Here is a 13,887-nt window from a genome sequence, read left to right as displayed (position 1 = left end):
TTAGGAAGCATTCGCCAAACATGGCGGTGGGACTAAAGAGAGCACTTATTGATTCGCCGCAAGCCTCTTTTGAAAATGCAAGGATTCCATCTGTGACAGTTTTTAAAGCGTAACAATTTGGATCGCCTTCCCGTTTTAATAGCCTTGAATAATAGCTTGCCGTTTGTGTATACCACAAAGCTAAGAGTGGCTGTGACAGCGGGCAGTAAGTGTGAGGCCAAAGAATAAATGGCAGCATTTATTTTTAAGTAATCAACAACGTCATATAGTACCTTTCATCAGTAGCTCTCAAAATGCTTTGCAAAAAGTATAAAGGACCTGCAAACACTAAAATAGCTAATGCTATTAATCAGCTTTCACAAAAGCAGTAAGATACACTTGTTATTTCTATGAAGTAGTACATTGCCATTTATCCTCCCCAAAACCTTCTGTAGGAGGTTAAGCTAGTGATTTGTCAAAGGTTATGAACTGGAACACAGGAAGCTACCTTACAACTGGTCAGATTATTTGTCCATCTAGCCCAGTACAATGTACTCCAGGGGTGCAGAACCACTGGAATTCCATATATTGGTGGACTACAACTCCCACAATCCCTTTCCATTGGCCATGCTGACCAAGACTGATGGAAGCTGAAGTCCAGCATCAGGAGGGCCACTGGTCTCTTCTCACTGACAGCAGCCCTCAGGGTTCTCAGGCAGAGAACTTTCCCATCATCTGCTACCTCATTCTTTTAGCTGGAGATGACAGGGATTAAGCCTCAGCCAGTGGTCGTGGTGCCTGGTGCCCATTTGGACTGGTAGGGCAGAGAACAAGGAGGCTAAGGATTTGGAGAGTTAGATCCACTGACATGCAGAGCCAACTAATTCTAGTTTTGTCCTTGACTTCTTCCCTGGTGAGTTTTACTAAGGCAATGCTGAAACTAAGATTTCCAGGCGCCACAAAATTAATCCAGATTAGCTACATCCTTGCCTCTTTTCAGCCAGCACAGCAATGCCAAAAAATATTCCAGCGGCCTCTGTTATTGGGAAGTTAGAAAACAGCATTCCTTCTCTTCCAGCCTGACCTTTTAAGTTTCACTAAGAACACTCTCCTAAATTTACTATCTACATGGGAAGTCAAGAAATAAGAGCACAAAGGCATTCTTGCTGGCTGCCTCTCAACTGTGGAATTTGCTCCCTCTTACTAGACTTGCCAAACCCTGAGATTGTGCTTCTCATAGTGATATTTTTATTCAAGTTACCTTCGGGTGACCAAAGAAAGAGTAAGATGATGATAATTAAACTCTAATTAATTACAATAGCATAATGCTACCCCTCTTGAGCTCTTGGCATAGAGAAGGCTATAAATCAAATGAAACTAATGAGCCCCCTGTTAATCTCATCAGATTTTAAAAAGGAAAGTGAAGCTGTTTCGCCTCATGTATATACAGATTTTCATGACAGTATATAATTACTTATAATGCAATTTGCTCAAAAGTTAATTCCCTTGGGTTCAATGGGGTGCTTAATCCAGAGTTGCAAAAAAATCAGCATTAAAAAGAAAAGAACCCTAAAACTAAAAGGAGAACTTGAAAGATGAACTTCCCAGTTACAGGCTTCTGCCATTCTCCTTGTTAAAGCAAGGCCTGAGTTTATTCCCAAAGTTTGCATGATTTTATAAAAAGAACCTAGGCAGCAACTGTTACTGTGGCATACTGGATGCTTGAATGCATTTAATCTAATGCTTTAAAACTAATTATAAATACTGCTTGTGCAACCAGATCTCTCTCAAGAACATAAAACAACCACCCTTCCAAAACACAGCTCTGAGGAAAGTGACAGCTTGAACATAAACACCGGGGACTTGCTTGCTTCCCTAACTGCAATCTAGGCTGTTTATTATTTTACCCCAATCTATACTTTATGCAGCTCTGGAGAATGTTCCCTAATCATTTGAGTTAATTTGTCTACTAATTTTCAGTATGCATTGCATTTCTTCCAATTAACATTTGCTCTCTGAATAACTGAGACGAACAGTGCAGATTAAGTCAGATGGCCAAAGAGCGTTTGCATTTTTTAAAAAATTATTTTGCAGACTTCATGTAAAAGAAATATTTTTTTTTATTGCTAATATGTGGAGAAACTGCTTGTTTTTATTTCTGGTGCCAAGGCATCTGCACTTCTAGCCCTAGATTCAAGCAACAAAAAGCACGAAAGTTGAAGCAAAGTTAACTCTTTACAGCCTGGCAAGAAAGCAGAGGATCCTATTTTAGAGTCCATTTATCACATGGCACAGTTGAGAAACTGAATCACACTCACATTACTGCCTAGTCCTATGCAGTTTCCCCCCAAACTAATTTTCACTGTATTTAATGAGGCTCTCAATAGGTTAATCTGTTTAGAATTGCAGCCTTGAAGTCAATGGGACCCGCATAGGATTTTGCATAGGATTGTAAAGTATGGTAAAGGTAAAGGACCCATGGATGGTTAAGTCCACTCAAAGGCGACTATGGGGTGAGGCTCTCAGCCCACTTTTCAGGCCAAGTGAGCTGGTGTTTGCCCACAGACAGCATTCCGGGTCATGTGACCAGCATGACTGGTGCACAGAAGACCGTGACGAGTGCCAGAGTGCACGGAAATGCTGTTTACCTTCCTACCACAGCAGGAATTATTTATCTACTCGCTCTGGTATGCTTTCTGCTAGGTTGTTGTGGCATTGCTGATACAACCAATCTTAAAACAAACAAACCCACATATACATACACAACCCTCTCTTGGGTTGCAACCTACGAACAGAACTTGGCCCTATAGCAGGTCCTGAGCCTGAGGGAAGTTGGGTGGGAATTCAGTCTGTGCCACCAACAACTATCACCTGTGGCTGAAGGAGGGGCTACAGAGAAACCAACCGGACCAGCAATGAAGCCTCTTAACAGGAAGACAAGAGAACAGATCATATTGTTCTGCTTGACCTCTATTAAGAGCTTCTGGGTCAGGCTGTCTCACTGGTGTGGGACAGGATCCCACTACAGTGGTACCTCGGGTTAAGTACTTAATTCGTTCTGGAGGTCTGTTCTTAACCTGAAACTGTTCTTAGCCTGAAGCACCACTTTAGCTAATGGGGCCTCCCGCTGCCGCCAGAGCACGATTTCTGTTCTCCTCCTGAAGCAAAGTTCTTAACCCGAGGTACTATTTCTGGGTTAGCGGAGTCTGTAACCTGAAGCGTATGTAACCTGAAGCGTCTGTAACCCAAGGTACTACTGTACTACAATGGTATACAACCAACTTCTGCAGGCCCTCCCATACACAGAACAACCTGGTAGAAGTATGATGTCCACCAGTTTTATATGGGAATGGAGACACACACACACACACTCAAAAAAAAAGCTGTTATCTTTTCAAAAATGATTCGGCTGACAAAGAGACAAGTATGCCAAGCTATATAGAAACCGGAAGGTTTTGCCGCATGGATGGGCTCCCTGATAGGAGCGCCTCAGAGTAAACAAACCAAATACGGCAGAGATAGGGAGCCCATAAATAACAGCACCTGGTTATAATTGCAGCCACATATGTTTTACAACATTATTATGAAGTGCCTTGTCAAGCGCATTTGATTTAGAGCTGTGAAAAAGATGGAAAGAGCCCCAAGCTAAAATAGCTTCAGCTGTAAATACCGAAGTGAAAAATTGTTACGCCTAATGAAGGGCATTAATAACATTTCCTCTCGGCATTTAGGAAGAGTTAAAATTCTGTTCGTTATCTGAGGAAGCCCACAAGGTTTTTAAAAGGAAAAGTTAATGGGCTACAAAACCTACCCCATGCTGTTCTTTTCCATTCCGCCCTCTTACATGACCCATGAGAACATTTGTATTTTCTTTTCCAGAGTCTCCCAGTTCAATCTATAGCAGCCAGAGAGACAATGAGCTGTTTGTCTCATCCGGTACCTTCCATGTTACAGCTTCTCCTCCTCCTTTTTCTTCCCCTTGCACTGAAGTCTTAGGGATAAACCATGGATGTTGAGGCATTAGGCTTGCCAAGCCAGAAACCCAAGAGCCTTAAAGGCTTATATGGTGGTGATGCAGTTTCCCCTAATCAAGGGATTAGACAGAGTGATATTTGGGAATTAAGTACAACCCATGAAAAGCTTCCACAGAAAGCAAACTGAAAATGTGGCGCTTGCTTTCACTAGTCCTTCACTGGCTTCCCTAACCTTTCAAAGAGACTGCCCAAATTTAAATGAGAGTTCATTGGGACTAGGAGTCTCCTTTGTACTGCTGCTCTCTTGAGGGAAGTACCCTGAGGGCATTTGAAATAATCAGTAAAAGCATTTATCCAAGCTTTTAATGCTGTGGTGATTATCCTGGGAGAGCTCTTACTCCTAGTAATGGTTCATGAGCAACTGGCAGTACCTAGCTAAACAACATGGCAAGGAATGTAGTCAAGAAATGAAACCCCAATTTTTTCTTACTTTCTTCCACAGGCATAATTTCTATGTTCTATGTGTCGTTTGACATAAGTGCTTCCTGTGTTAAGGTTCCAAATTTCTGCCCTGGACTAAGTACGTATAGACCTTCTCTATAAAAATATAAACAAAATGTTTAGGTGTCCGGACCCCAAATACCTCTTTAGAATCACTTATCTATATCAGGGTGAATTTCAAAAATTTGAGCACGGCCAATATTCACATTAATGCTAGGTTTGGACAAATCTGTCTATTTTGGTTTCTCCAAGTTTCTCACTTTTACAGCCTTACAATTTGGTTTGCCCATTTCTGCATACACATCTGAAATTTTTTAATGCAGCATAAAAATTAATACAGTGGTACCTCGGGTTACATACGCTTCAGGTTACAGACTCCGCTAACCCAGAAATAGTACTTCGAGTTAAGAACTTTGCTTCAGGATAAGAACAGAAATCGTGCTCCGGCGGCGCGGCAGCAGCAGGAGGCCCCATTAGCTAAAGTGGTGCTTCAGGTTAAGAACAGTTTCAGGTTAAGAAAGGACCTCCAGAACGAATGAAGTACTTAACCCAAGGTACCTCTGTATTCATTTTTGTGCTAGCTTTCCCTAATACAGTGGTACCTCTGGTTGTGGATAGGATCCGTTCTGGAGCTCCGGTCAGATCCCGAAGTTTCCGCAACCAGAGGATCCGCTTCCAGGTTTGCCGTGTTCGCATCCTGAAGGATACACAACCGGAGGTATGGGTATCCAGAGGTACCACTGTATGTATAATTTTGCTTGTAGAAGCATTTTTGCAAGCAAATGTGTCATAACAGAATGCAGTTGTATATGTTACTTTCACTAAAATATGCATTTTTGCATGTACTCTGCACTAGAATACATATTGTTGCACACATTCCTTGTTTGGGCAACTCCATCGTAAAATCTGGAAAAGTGCACATTCACACGTGACTGTCAACAACCACCACATTTTGGACAATCACTGCAACATATCCACTGGAATTATTTTATGCATTTGAGTTATTCTAATCCTGCAAATATTATAGGTTCCCAAGCATATTTTTATAACTGTGATTTTCAGGAAACAACAACAAAGATTAAGGCCTCAATTAGTTCACATTAAATGGAAAGATAGCATCAACTCAAACATATGTGGCTCCTGGTATCATACCTTGTTAGAAGATAAGGGGAGAATGAAGCTGGATTGTCCTGTTCTGAAAACGCTGGCATAGAACCTCCCATTATCCAGAAGCGAAAATACAAAAGTAGGATCACCTTCAGAAAAGAAGAGATATTTCGGTTATTACTACAAAAAAACATACAATTCATTAGGACCAGGAAACCAGAACCTATCTTAAAACAAACATTTTCAGGTTAACTGAGATAAACTGTTCTAACTCAGCATTAACTTTGTTAATATGGTGCCTTGAGGAAGGACAAAATATTTTCTTCTAATTTTCACAGTAATTCCTTTTGATGCAGTTGCTTTTTTATGGATCTTCTCAGTAGGTACCCAGCAGGTGGTTGTTTTGCACCCCTCAGCTTGGTGCCCTGTGCAGAACTGTCCCCACCAACTTAAATCTGCCACTGCCCAGCATACAAATTCTTATGTTTGTTCCTATGGACTAACAGAGTAAGATACTTCTGTATTAGGCCTGCTCTCGAGACTAAGGAGCTACAATGGGATTCATCTGAAGAAATTAAAGTTAAGTAAGAATATAGTTCAAAGTAATACTTACATAGGTAAGTACCAAGGCAGCCCTTTTTAAAAAAGGACTTGTGATGTATAAGAACTTCTGTTTGTTGCTTATGGTCAGGTAACTGTAAAAAAGAAAAGAAAACATTTATGAAAGTGATTATCAGTAGACACCAATCTTTTAGAACTGGAATGTTGTGGGGTGTTATTACAATCATAAACTGTCTTTCCACCAATGCATTTAAGGCATTCATGGTTTAAAACAAGGTTTCCAAATTAATAAACACAATATGCAAAGGGAGAAGGGACATGGATGGAAGAGGAAAAAATAAGCAGATAGACGGGGGTGGGGGCGGGGAGGTGACTTTGCTGCCCCACCTCTCCAGCTGATACACAGCACATTCCACATATTTAGGCACAATCACCACATTTAGGTAAGATCTATTGTTTTTGGGTGTGTAAATCACATGGGGTTCCCAGGATCCTAAGTTCTAAGGAAAACTGTACTCATGAAAGGAGTGCAAACTCCTTCCACGCTTGGAGGGAAGCTTAGGGTCCAAGCTATGGTTTCTCCACTGCCTGCATTCCACTGATCCATAAATAAAAACATGTTCCTTTAGGTTGCAAAAAGTAAAGGTCTTTGGTCCCTGTTGTACAGTTTCTCAGGCAAAAAGGAACAAGGCATCTCTATCGCACTAAACATCTATTACACTCACCCATCTAGTCTGGTTCAAGGAAAACTCTGGCTTAAAGGTTTCAGCCAAAAAAACAAATAAAAAAGTGCACAGATTACAGTATTTCCCAGTTTAAAAGAAAAATGTCAAAAGCAGTCTTTTGATCTATGTCTTTACAGCAAACAGCAAGTAACCTTAACAACCCTTAAAATGTAAGGGAAAGCTCTGCACGCCAACAAAGTAAGAGAGATAAAGCCCACATGAGATGGGTTTAAAATTTAAAGAGGAAAAGAAAACATGGGGGGGATCTGGGTGTGCTCCAGAAAACACACTGTCTAATCAAAGCAGTCTGATGAATGCCATGTCAAAAGAAGTAATAATAAAATGAGCCACATTCCACAGAGAAAAGCTAAATTGTCTCAGACATTTTATGTCTATTTATTAATAAATGTCAGCATTTGATCTTGGTATCCGAGCTAAATGCCAAGCTAGACTAAAAAGGGACTAATCTTACAAGGTCTTAAGTTTCCCAAACCTCCACTGATTTCAGACAGGCAACAACTCCTCACTTTAAAAGGCAACTCCCAATTACTCTCCATATTTCACCTTGGCCTTGATGTGAAGTCGCCGGAGGGAATAAGCAGTTGATTTAATTAACCTGAGAGCAGGCCCTTAACACCTCCTGTTTGCCTGCTTATCTAAGAAAGCAGTAGAAGAGGTTTCTATAAACCCTCTTTGACTTTAACGGAATTTGGCCATAAAAAGAATACTTACAATGTCAGCAAACCATTGGAAATGTCTCAATTCAGTCAGCAGCAGAACACTGGCCCTATGTGGCCAGCCCCAATGAAGCATGCAAGTAACTCAAAACCACACTGTCAAGCTACTCATGACCCCAGTAGCTACATATAAAAATCACACATCCTAACTGGAGTTTCTTAATTCATAATCACATTCAGGATACCATTGGGTCTTCTTCTTCTTTGGCGATCACTCACAGCCAAAGAGTGAGCCAAAGATCACTCATAGCCGAGTAAGCCGAGTGAGTCTGTAGGTGACTGTGGAGGCGAGTTCTGGATCCGCATGTCCTTCCACAGTGGGGACATAGGTTTCTGGGCGGGAACTGATAATGGTAGGGGTTTGCCAAACATAGACGATAATCAGGCATCCCATCAGCACGACTAGTCCCAATGAAGATGATGTTGAAGAATCATTGCTTTGACACTGGTGATCTTTGCTTCTTCCAGTACACTAACATTAGTTCACCTCTCTTCCCAAGTGATATGTAAAATTTTGCAGAGACACCGTTGATGGAATCTTTTGAGGACTTGGAGATGGTGTTTATAAGTGGTCCATGTTTCGCAAGCGTACAGTAAGGTTGATAGTACAATAGCTTTGTAAACAAGCATTTTGGTTTCCCTGCAAATGTCCCGTCAAACACTCTGCATTTCTATCGGAGTCACAGAGCATCACAGAGCTCACACGATGCTGGATTTCGGCATCAATGTCAGCCCAGGTAGGAAAAGTGATCGACACTTTCCAACATTTCTACTGGGATCTCCTCTCTCCCCCAGATTTTTTCGATGAATTTGTTAAGTTGTTGTGTAAGTTCAATTCCGTCCACTTTTAATCCCATCAGGTCCACTGGCTTTGTTGTCTTTCATTTGGTTAATAGCTGTACACAACTCTCCCAAATTTGGAGATACTGAAAGCTCATCTCTAATTTGTTTTTGCAGAATTTGTGAGAGGACCTCAGCAGCTACGGGGGAGTTGCAGTTAAGGAGATGTTCTTTTCAGCACAATGCAACAGCTTCTTTATCTTTTAGAAGTGTGGTACCGTCTGTTGAGTATAGAGGGCATATACCACGATTTATTGGCCCACAGATGGTCTTTGTGGCTTTAAAGAAACTCTGTGCATCATGGATGTTGGCTAAGTGCTGGATCTCTTGAGCTTTTTTTATCTACCAGGTGTTCTTTAGTTTTCTGGTTCTCTGAACCTCAGCCTTAGCGTTGGCATAGGTTTTTTTCTTAGTGACACAGTTTCTCTTTGCCAGATCTGTGTAAGGTGGCCATATGTCCTAATATACAGAGGAAGGCCTCTAATATAAAGGGATATCATCTATTTGACAAGTGGCCCCAAAGTCATGCTGCTGCTCCCCACCCACCCCACAATCTTTGTCCTGATGCTGAAGCATAATTTCTGAAGGAGATATCTTTCTGTACACATGAAGGCTCTCTACCAAAGTTAAAACCCTAATTGCAGACAGACTGTACTCACAAAGCTCACTTTCTTGGAAGGTATTCCCCAACACAGCAATGATGAGAGAAGCTGCACAACAGGAGTCGTTTACTAAGGATGCAGTTCGTTAAGTGTGCTGTGAACCGCCCAGGGGTCCTTTACCTTTTTACCTTTTATCTCAGGCCTTAGAACAGAAAGAAATGCACAAAAGAAGAAGGAAAAAACAAGCCATACAACACTGGCAGGCATTATGGAGCAGGCTCGCCATAAATACTAAGAACATGGCACCAGTCATCAGAGCAGTATTTTCTGTCTGCTGTACTTCATGCTTCAGTCTGTAGTAGAAGCTGACAGGCTGGAGGGCTCATAGCACCTCTGATTCCAGAACGTCTCAGTGCAAAGGCCAAGATCAGTGCTGCAAAAATATTCAGCTGCTCACCATAACTACATGCTAAACATGTCACAAATGCATCTTTCATGGAGGATCATTTAAACAAAACAAAACAAAGAACTAGATGGTGAAGAAAGCCAGCTCCACTCAAATGGCAAAGTATTTGTTGTACAGAGGTTTGTGTGTGTGTGTGTTTTGTGTGTGTTCTTTAAAAAAAAAAAAAAAAACCTTGCCTCCAAGCCAGCTTCTCCATAAGTCACTGTGTAATTACTTGGCTGCTTCCTTTTCTAAAATGCCTTTTAGGAATAAAACACAATCAGAACAACAATATACAACACAGAACTGCTTAAAAAAGCAAATTCATACACACACACCCATATAGTTCAACGGGAGGCCAAGACAGAGATCTGGCAGCTGTGATTTCCGGAAAAGGAGAATTCATCACAAAAAGCCAATGACATCATCACTGCACTGAGACCTTTTTTTATAACCGAAGACAGCAGGACAGGTGGCCCAATAAAACTCACAACCATGTGGGTTTACAGCAGTGTTAAAAGTTGCTGGTACAAGATGGGAGTTGTGTGGATCAAAACAAACCCCTTCTAAGGCCAAACAGATTGTCTTTGTTAAGGTGAAGAACTCAGATGCCTAATTCATTTAAGCAAAAAGCTACTTGAGGCCTGCTCCACACAGCCAGTCATTTGTCTGAAGAAGATGACAGCCTGGGGGCTACCTTCTTCACAGAGCACTTCCATCTATAGAAACTCCTGCCAGTTAGGAAGAGAGCTCTGCTCAACATACCACCACTTAGGGAGATTGTGTCATCAGCCAGAAGGAGCGGAGTCTTTTTTCCCACAGTAGAAAAGAGGCTCTGGAATGGAACTCAGCTTCCTGAGACAGTGAAACTCTTTTCACACACCTTGTTAAATCAGATATTACTTTGCAAATCACAAAACCTTTGGACTCACGTAACATTGTCATTTTGAATGAATGAACATTTGAAATAGAGGCGGCTGTTGCAGGGAATATTACCATTGCTGATGGTGATCTGAAACAAACAGGACTTTAAAATATCAGGTGAAGGAAAACAATGTTCCTTAGACAGAATGACACCTTTCAGGACAGTTGCACCCATTTACTTAGAGGAACCCTGACATGGCCAAATATTATGAAAAACCTTGTAATCTGTGCGCGCTCAACAAGTCGACTGAAGTCCCTGCAATCCAAAGGGAACCTCTACAATCAACACACCAATATAAAAGGCAGAGCAAAGAGAGCGTGTAAGAATTTTGGGCCATAGGCTTGTATTCACCTAACTTTTATTAAGAGTAGACCCACTGAAATTAATAGATCTAAATTAGGTAAAGACCACTGCAGCACGCAAAGGAGCAATGGGAAGCTTCAATCAGTCCACCACTTCCCTACTAGACCAGCCTCCTAGTTAAACAGAACAACTGTATGCCGGCAGAGCATCTATAAATATGTTGTTATGACTGAGAGCTCTTTAACAAATGAAATTAATATATCATTTTATTTCTGAAAACTGGTATCATTGCCTTGGTACCTGTGGTATCCTCCTCCAGTCCTGGGCTGCATTTATTCTTTGCTGAGGTTCAAGATGCTACAAAGCCCAATGGTTTAAGCCAGATTTTAATGTTAAAAATTGGCCTATTGTGATATTTGAGGATTACTTGATTTTATGGCTGTTGCCTGAACAAGGTAATTTAACCACCTCAAGCTGCAGGAGAGAGTGCTGTTGTAGCAGTTCATACTGGTCATATCAGCTGCTCAAAAGCTCTGGGTTCTGTTCTGTCCCATCACTGCCAAAACTATCCGACAATGACCTTTTACAGGAACTGTAACTTGCTAAAGGCTTCCTCCTCCTTCAGCTCCCCACAAACTGTGCATTAAAGTCAGAGGATTCTCCACTGCTAGCAGTTCGCATACACAAAAGGCAAGACAGCAAAAGGGCTACTTCGTGAAAGGTCAGAAAATACGCTGCAGTAAGAACAAATGGAAGGAGATTATTTCCCCCCCATCCCCTTTCATTCTGTGACATGCTTCACAATGTATTTTCTCTTCAAAGTGACCTACTGTTGTCCACCTAGATAAAACACAGATGAAAAGTGTAACAGAAACATATCCACAATGTGCCAATACTTGTATAGAAACGAGGGAGGGGAGAATTCCCTCATGCCAAGCGTCCAATCAGCTGTCTGCTAGCTGACCAAACAAGGCTACAACCTCTCAGCCACCCATTGACAGCTTCTTCTACCAGTTCAAAATCAGCTGCAGTTGTTGGCATCTATGGCTGCCTATACATTGCTGACTTAAAACACAAGTAGGTTGTTCTTTTTCCTAGACTGATGCTGAAGCTGCTCTTGAGATTAGGGCAATTTTTGATGTCATATAGGGCATCAGCTGATGTGCAGTGACTTCAACCCTGCTTTTTGCCGGGATCAGCAACACAACTGAGTTCCCCATAAGGAACTTGGTCATACAGCTGATGCAGCCACATTTCTACCTGCTCCACCTTGAAGCTCCCCACCAATAATATACATCTCCTTCAAAAAGTTTTCTCTCTCTTCATATTCTGCTTCTTTTTATTCTGCATCTTTCGTTTTCGAATGCATAAAATTACAGATGCATTCAAGCTTCTTCTAAATGACAGCTTAAGGTATTTGGGTAGAAAAGCATCTGGGTTATGCTCAAGTGGCCATAATTTTAGAAAACAAGAATGCCATGTATGGTTACTTCTGGTTACTATAAACAATGCGTACAGGTTGTTCCAGTCCAGGGCCAACGATGTGGTTTGCATAGCAGGCTCTCTGGAACGTGCAACTGAGCAGCTGCACTGAGGCTGGGATTTATGACATGTTTTTCCCTTGGACAGTTTCCACTTAAGCACCACAGCTCCCAACAGACCCATAACTTGAACTTTGCTACCTCTGCTTTGGAGGTATAAAGATCCTGGAACACCAAGGATGAAAAGACAAATGGAGATCTCCCTGTATCATTTCATGAAGCCGCTGGTAAGAAACCACTCTTGCAGAGATCTTCACATCCCTCCTGATGACTTCAGACACCAACTCCTATCCAGAAATTCCCTCAGCTTCCGGTATGCTGCCCTCAAGGCCTGCTTGTGAACTTCCCATAGGGATCTGGCTGGCCACTGTGAAAACAGAATGCTGTGAACTAGATGACCCACCAGCCTGACCCAGTAGGTCCCGGCTTATGTTCTTTGCCACTACACAACACCCAAAGCAGTACATGAGGAGACTTCTCATTATTGCAGTGCACACAGAGGGTGCTGCTATATGGAAGTGAACTCAGTGCTGCTCATGCATACAAGGTTTTTTGGCAGGCATTTGAGAAAGGCAGTGCTTTAGCACTTGGGGTAAATTCAATTGTCTACAATTTTCTGCAAGCTCCCGAGCTCTTAGATTCACATTAAAGTAAACACCATGCTTGTTCCTTCTAATTATGGCTACCTGGATATAATTCACGTGCTTGGCTACTAAAATGTTAAACTGTTAGTGTAGAAGAATTGTGAATCCTTCTAACTTTTCAAAATGTGTAATACAGAAAGAAAATATTTCCCATGAGGGATACACACACACACACACACACACACACACACACACACATATAGATATAGTAGAAGAGATCAACTACCAGCTCAAGAAGGGCTTACAAATAAAGCTTTGTCACTTCTCTGGAGCAATAGGTGTCTGGCTCTTGCAAAGGAAGGGAGGTGATTGAAATCAATGAAGTCATGGTAGGCAATTACTGCACCTGGTTTTGTACAAGTAGGAGAAGCTGTGATTGCACGGCTGAGGGCTTATAACCCTGCTTGGCCTTGTTTGATCAGCTGGCAGACAGTCGATGGAATGCTTGGCACGAGTGGAAATATTCCCCCCCTCCTCTCCTGTTCTGTACAGACGCATTTCTGTGCAAGTATTGGCATATTATACATACGTTTCTCTTATGCTTTTCTTCTCTGTTTCATCCATGGGCACCCTGAGGGCACTTGCAAAAGAAATGAATTTGTCATAAAATAAAAAATGGGGAGGGAACCTCACTCCATTTGCTCCTACTAAAGCATGTTTCCTGACCTTTCACTGAGAAGCCCTTCGGCTGGTTTGTCCTTGGAGGGAGAGCTTTTACTGCTTAGCCTCCTCCAATTGTGAAAATTCCTTCTGTCTCCAGCAGCAGAATCAATTTAAACATTTCCCACTATGTTGTGTCTTCAGCAGATGATGGGCTAGGAGTATTCCACTGAAGCTGTGGTATGAGATAGTAGTTTTTCCATTTCTGGTCTGTTTTCTTAAAACAGTGTTTTTAGTGGTTAGCTGCTTGTCTCTGGATTCATACCTGCTATTTCCTCCTTTGATACTGTTGTTGTTGTTGTTGTAGCAGTAACATTGGGTCTGTATGTTGTTAGGCCTTTCC

At 41.7% G+C, this 13,887-nt stretch overlaps 1 protein-coding gene across 1 annotated transcript in view; it reads right to left on the bottom strand.

Annotated features, from left to right (window-relative positions):
• The window catches only part of TMTC1 (transmembrane O-mannosyltransferase targeting cadherins 1), a 141,246-nt gene that overhangs the window by 79,644 nt on the left and 47,715 nt on the right, over positions 1–13,887 (bottom strand). The window contains exons 6-7 of the mRNA XM_082240469.1: positions 6,175–6,256; positions 5,607–5,710 (exon numbers count right to left, since the gene is read on the bottom strand). Of these exons, the coding sequence (XP_082096595.1) occupies positions 5,607–5,710; positions 6,175–6,256 (186 nt within the window). The remainder of the gene's footprint in view (positions 1–5,606; positions 5,711–6,174; positions 6,257–13,887) is intronic.

This window comes from Podarcis vaucheri (genome assembly GCF_965113315.1).
Source record: "Podarcis vaucheri genome assembly, chromosome: 10".
Classification (NCBI taxonomy): Eukaryota; Metazoa; Chordata; class Lepidosauria; order Squamata; family Lacertidae; genus Podarcis; species Podarcis vaucheri.
The sequence above is the reverse complement of the archived record's forward strand: the minus strand, read 5'-3'. Positions and strand labels throughout refer to the sequence as shown.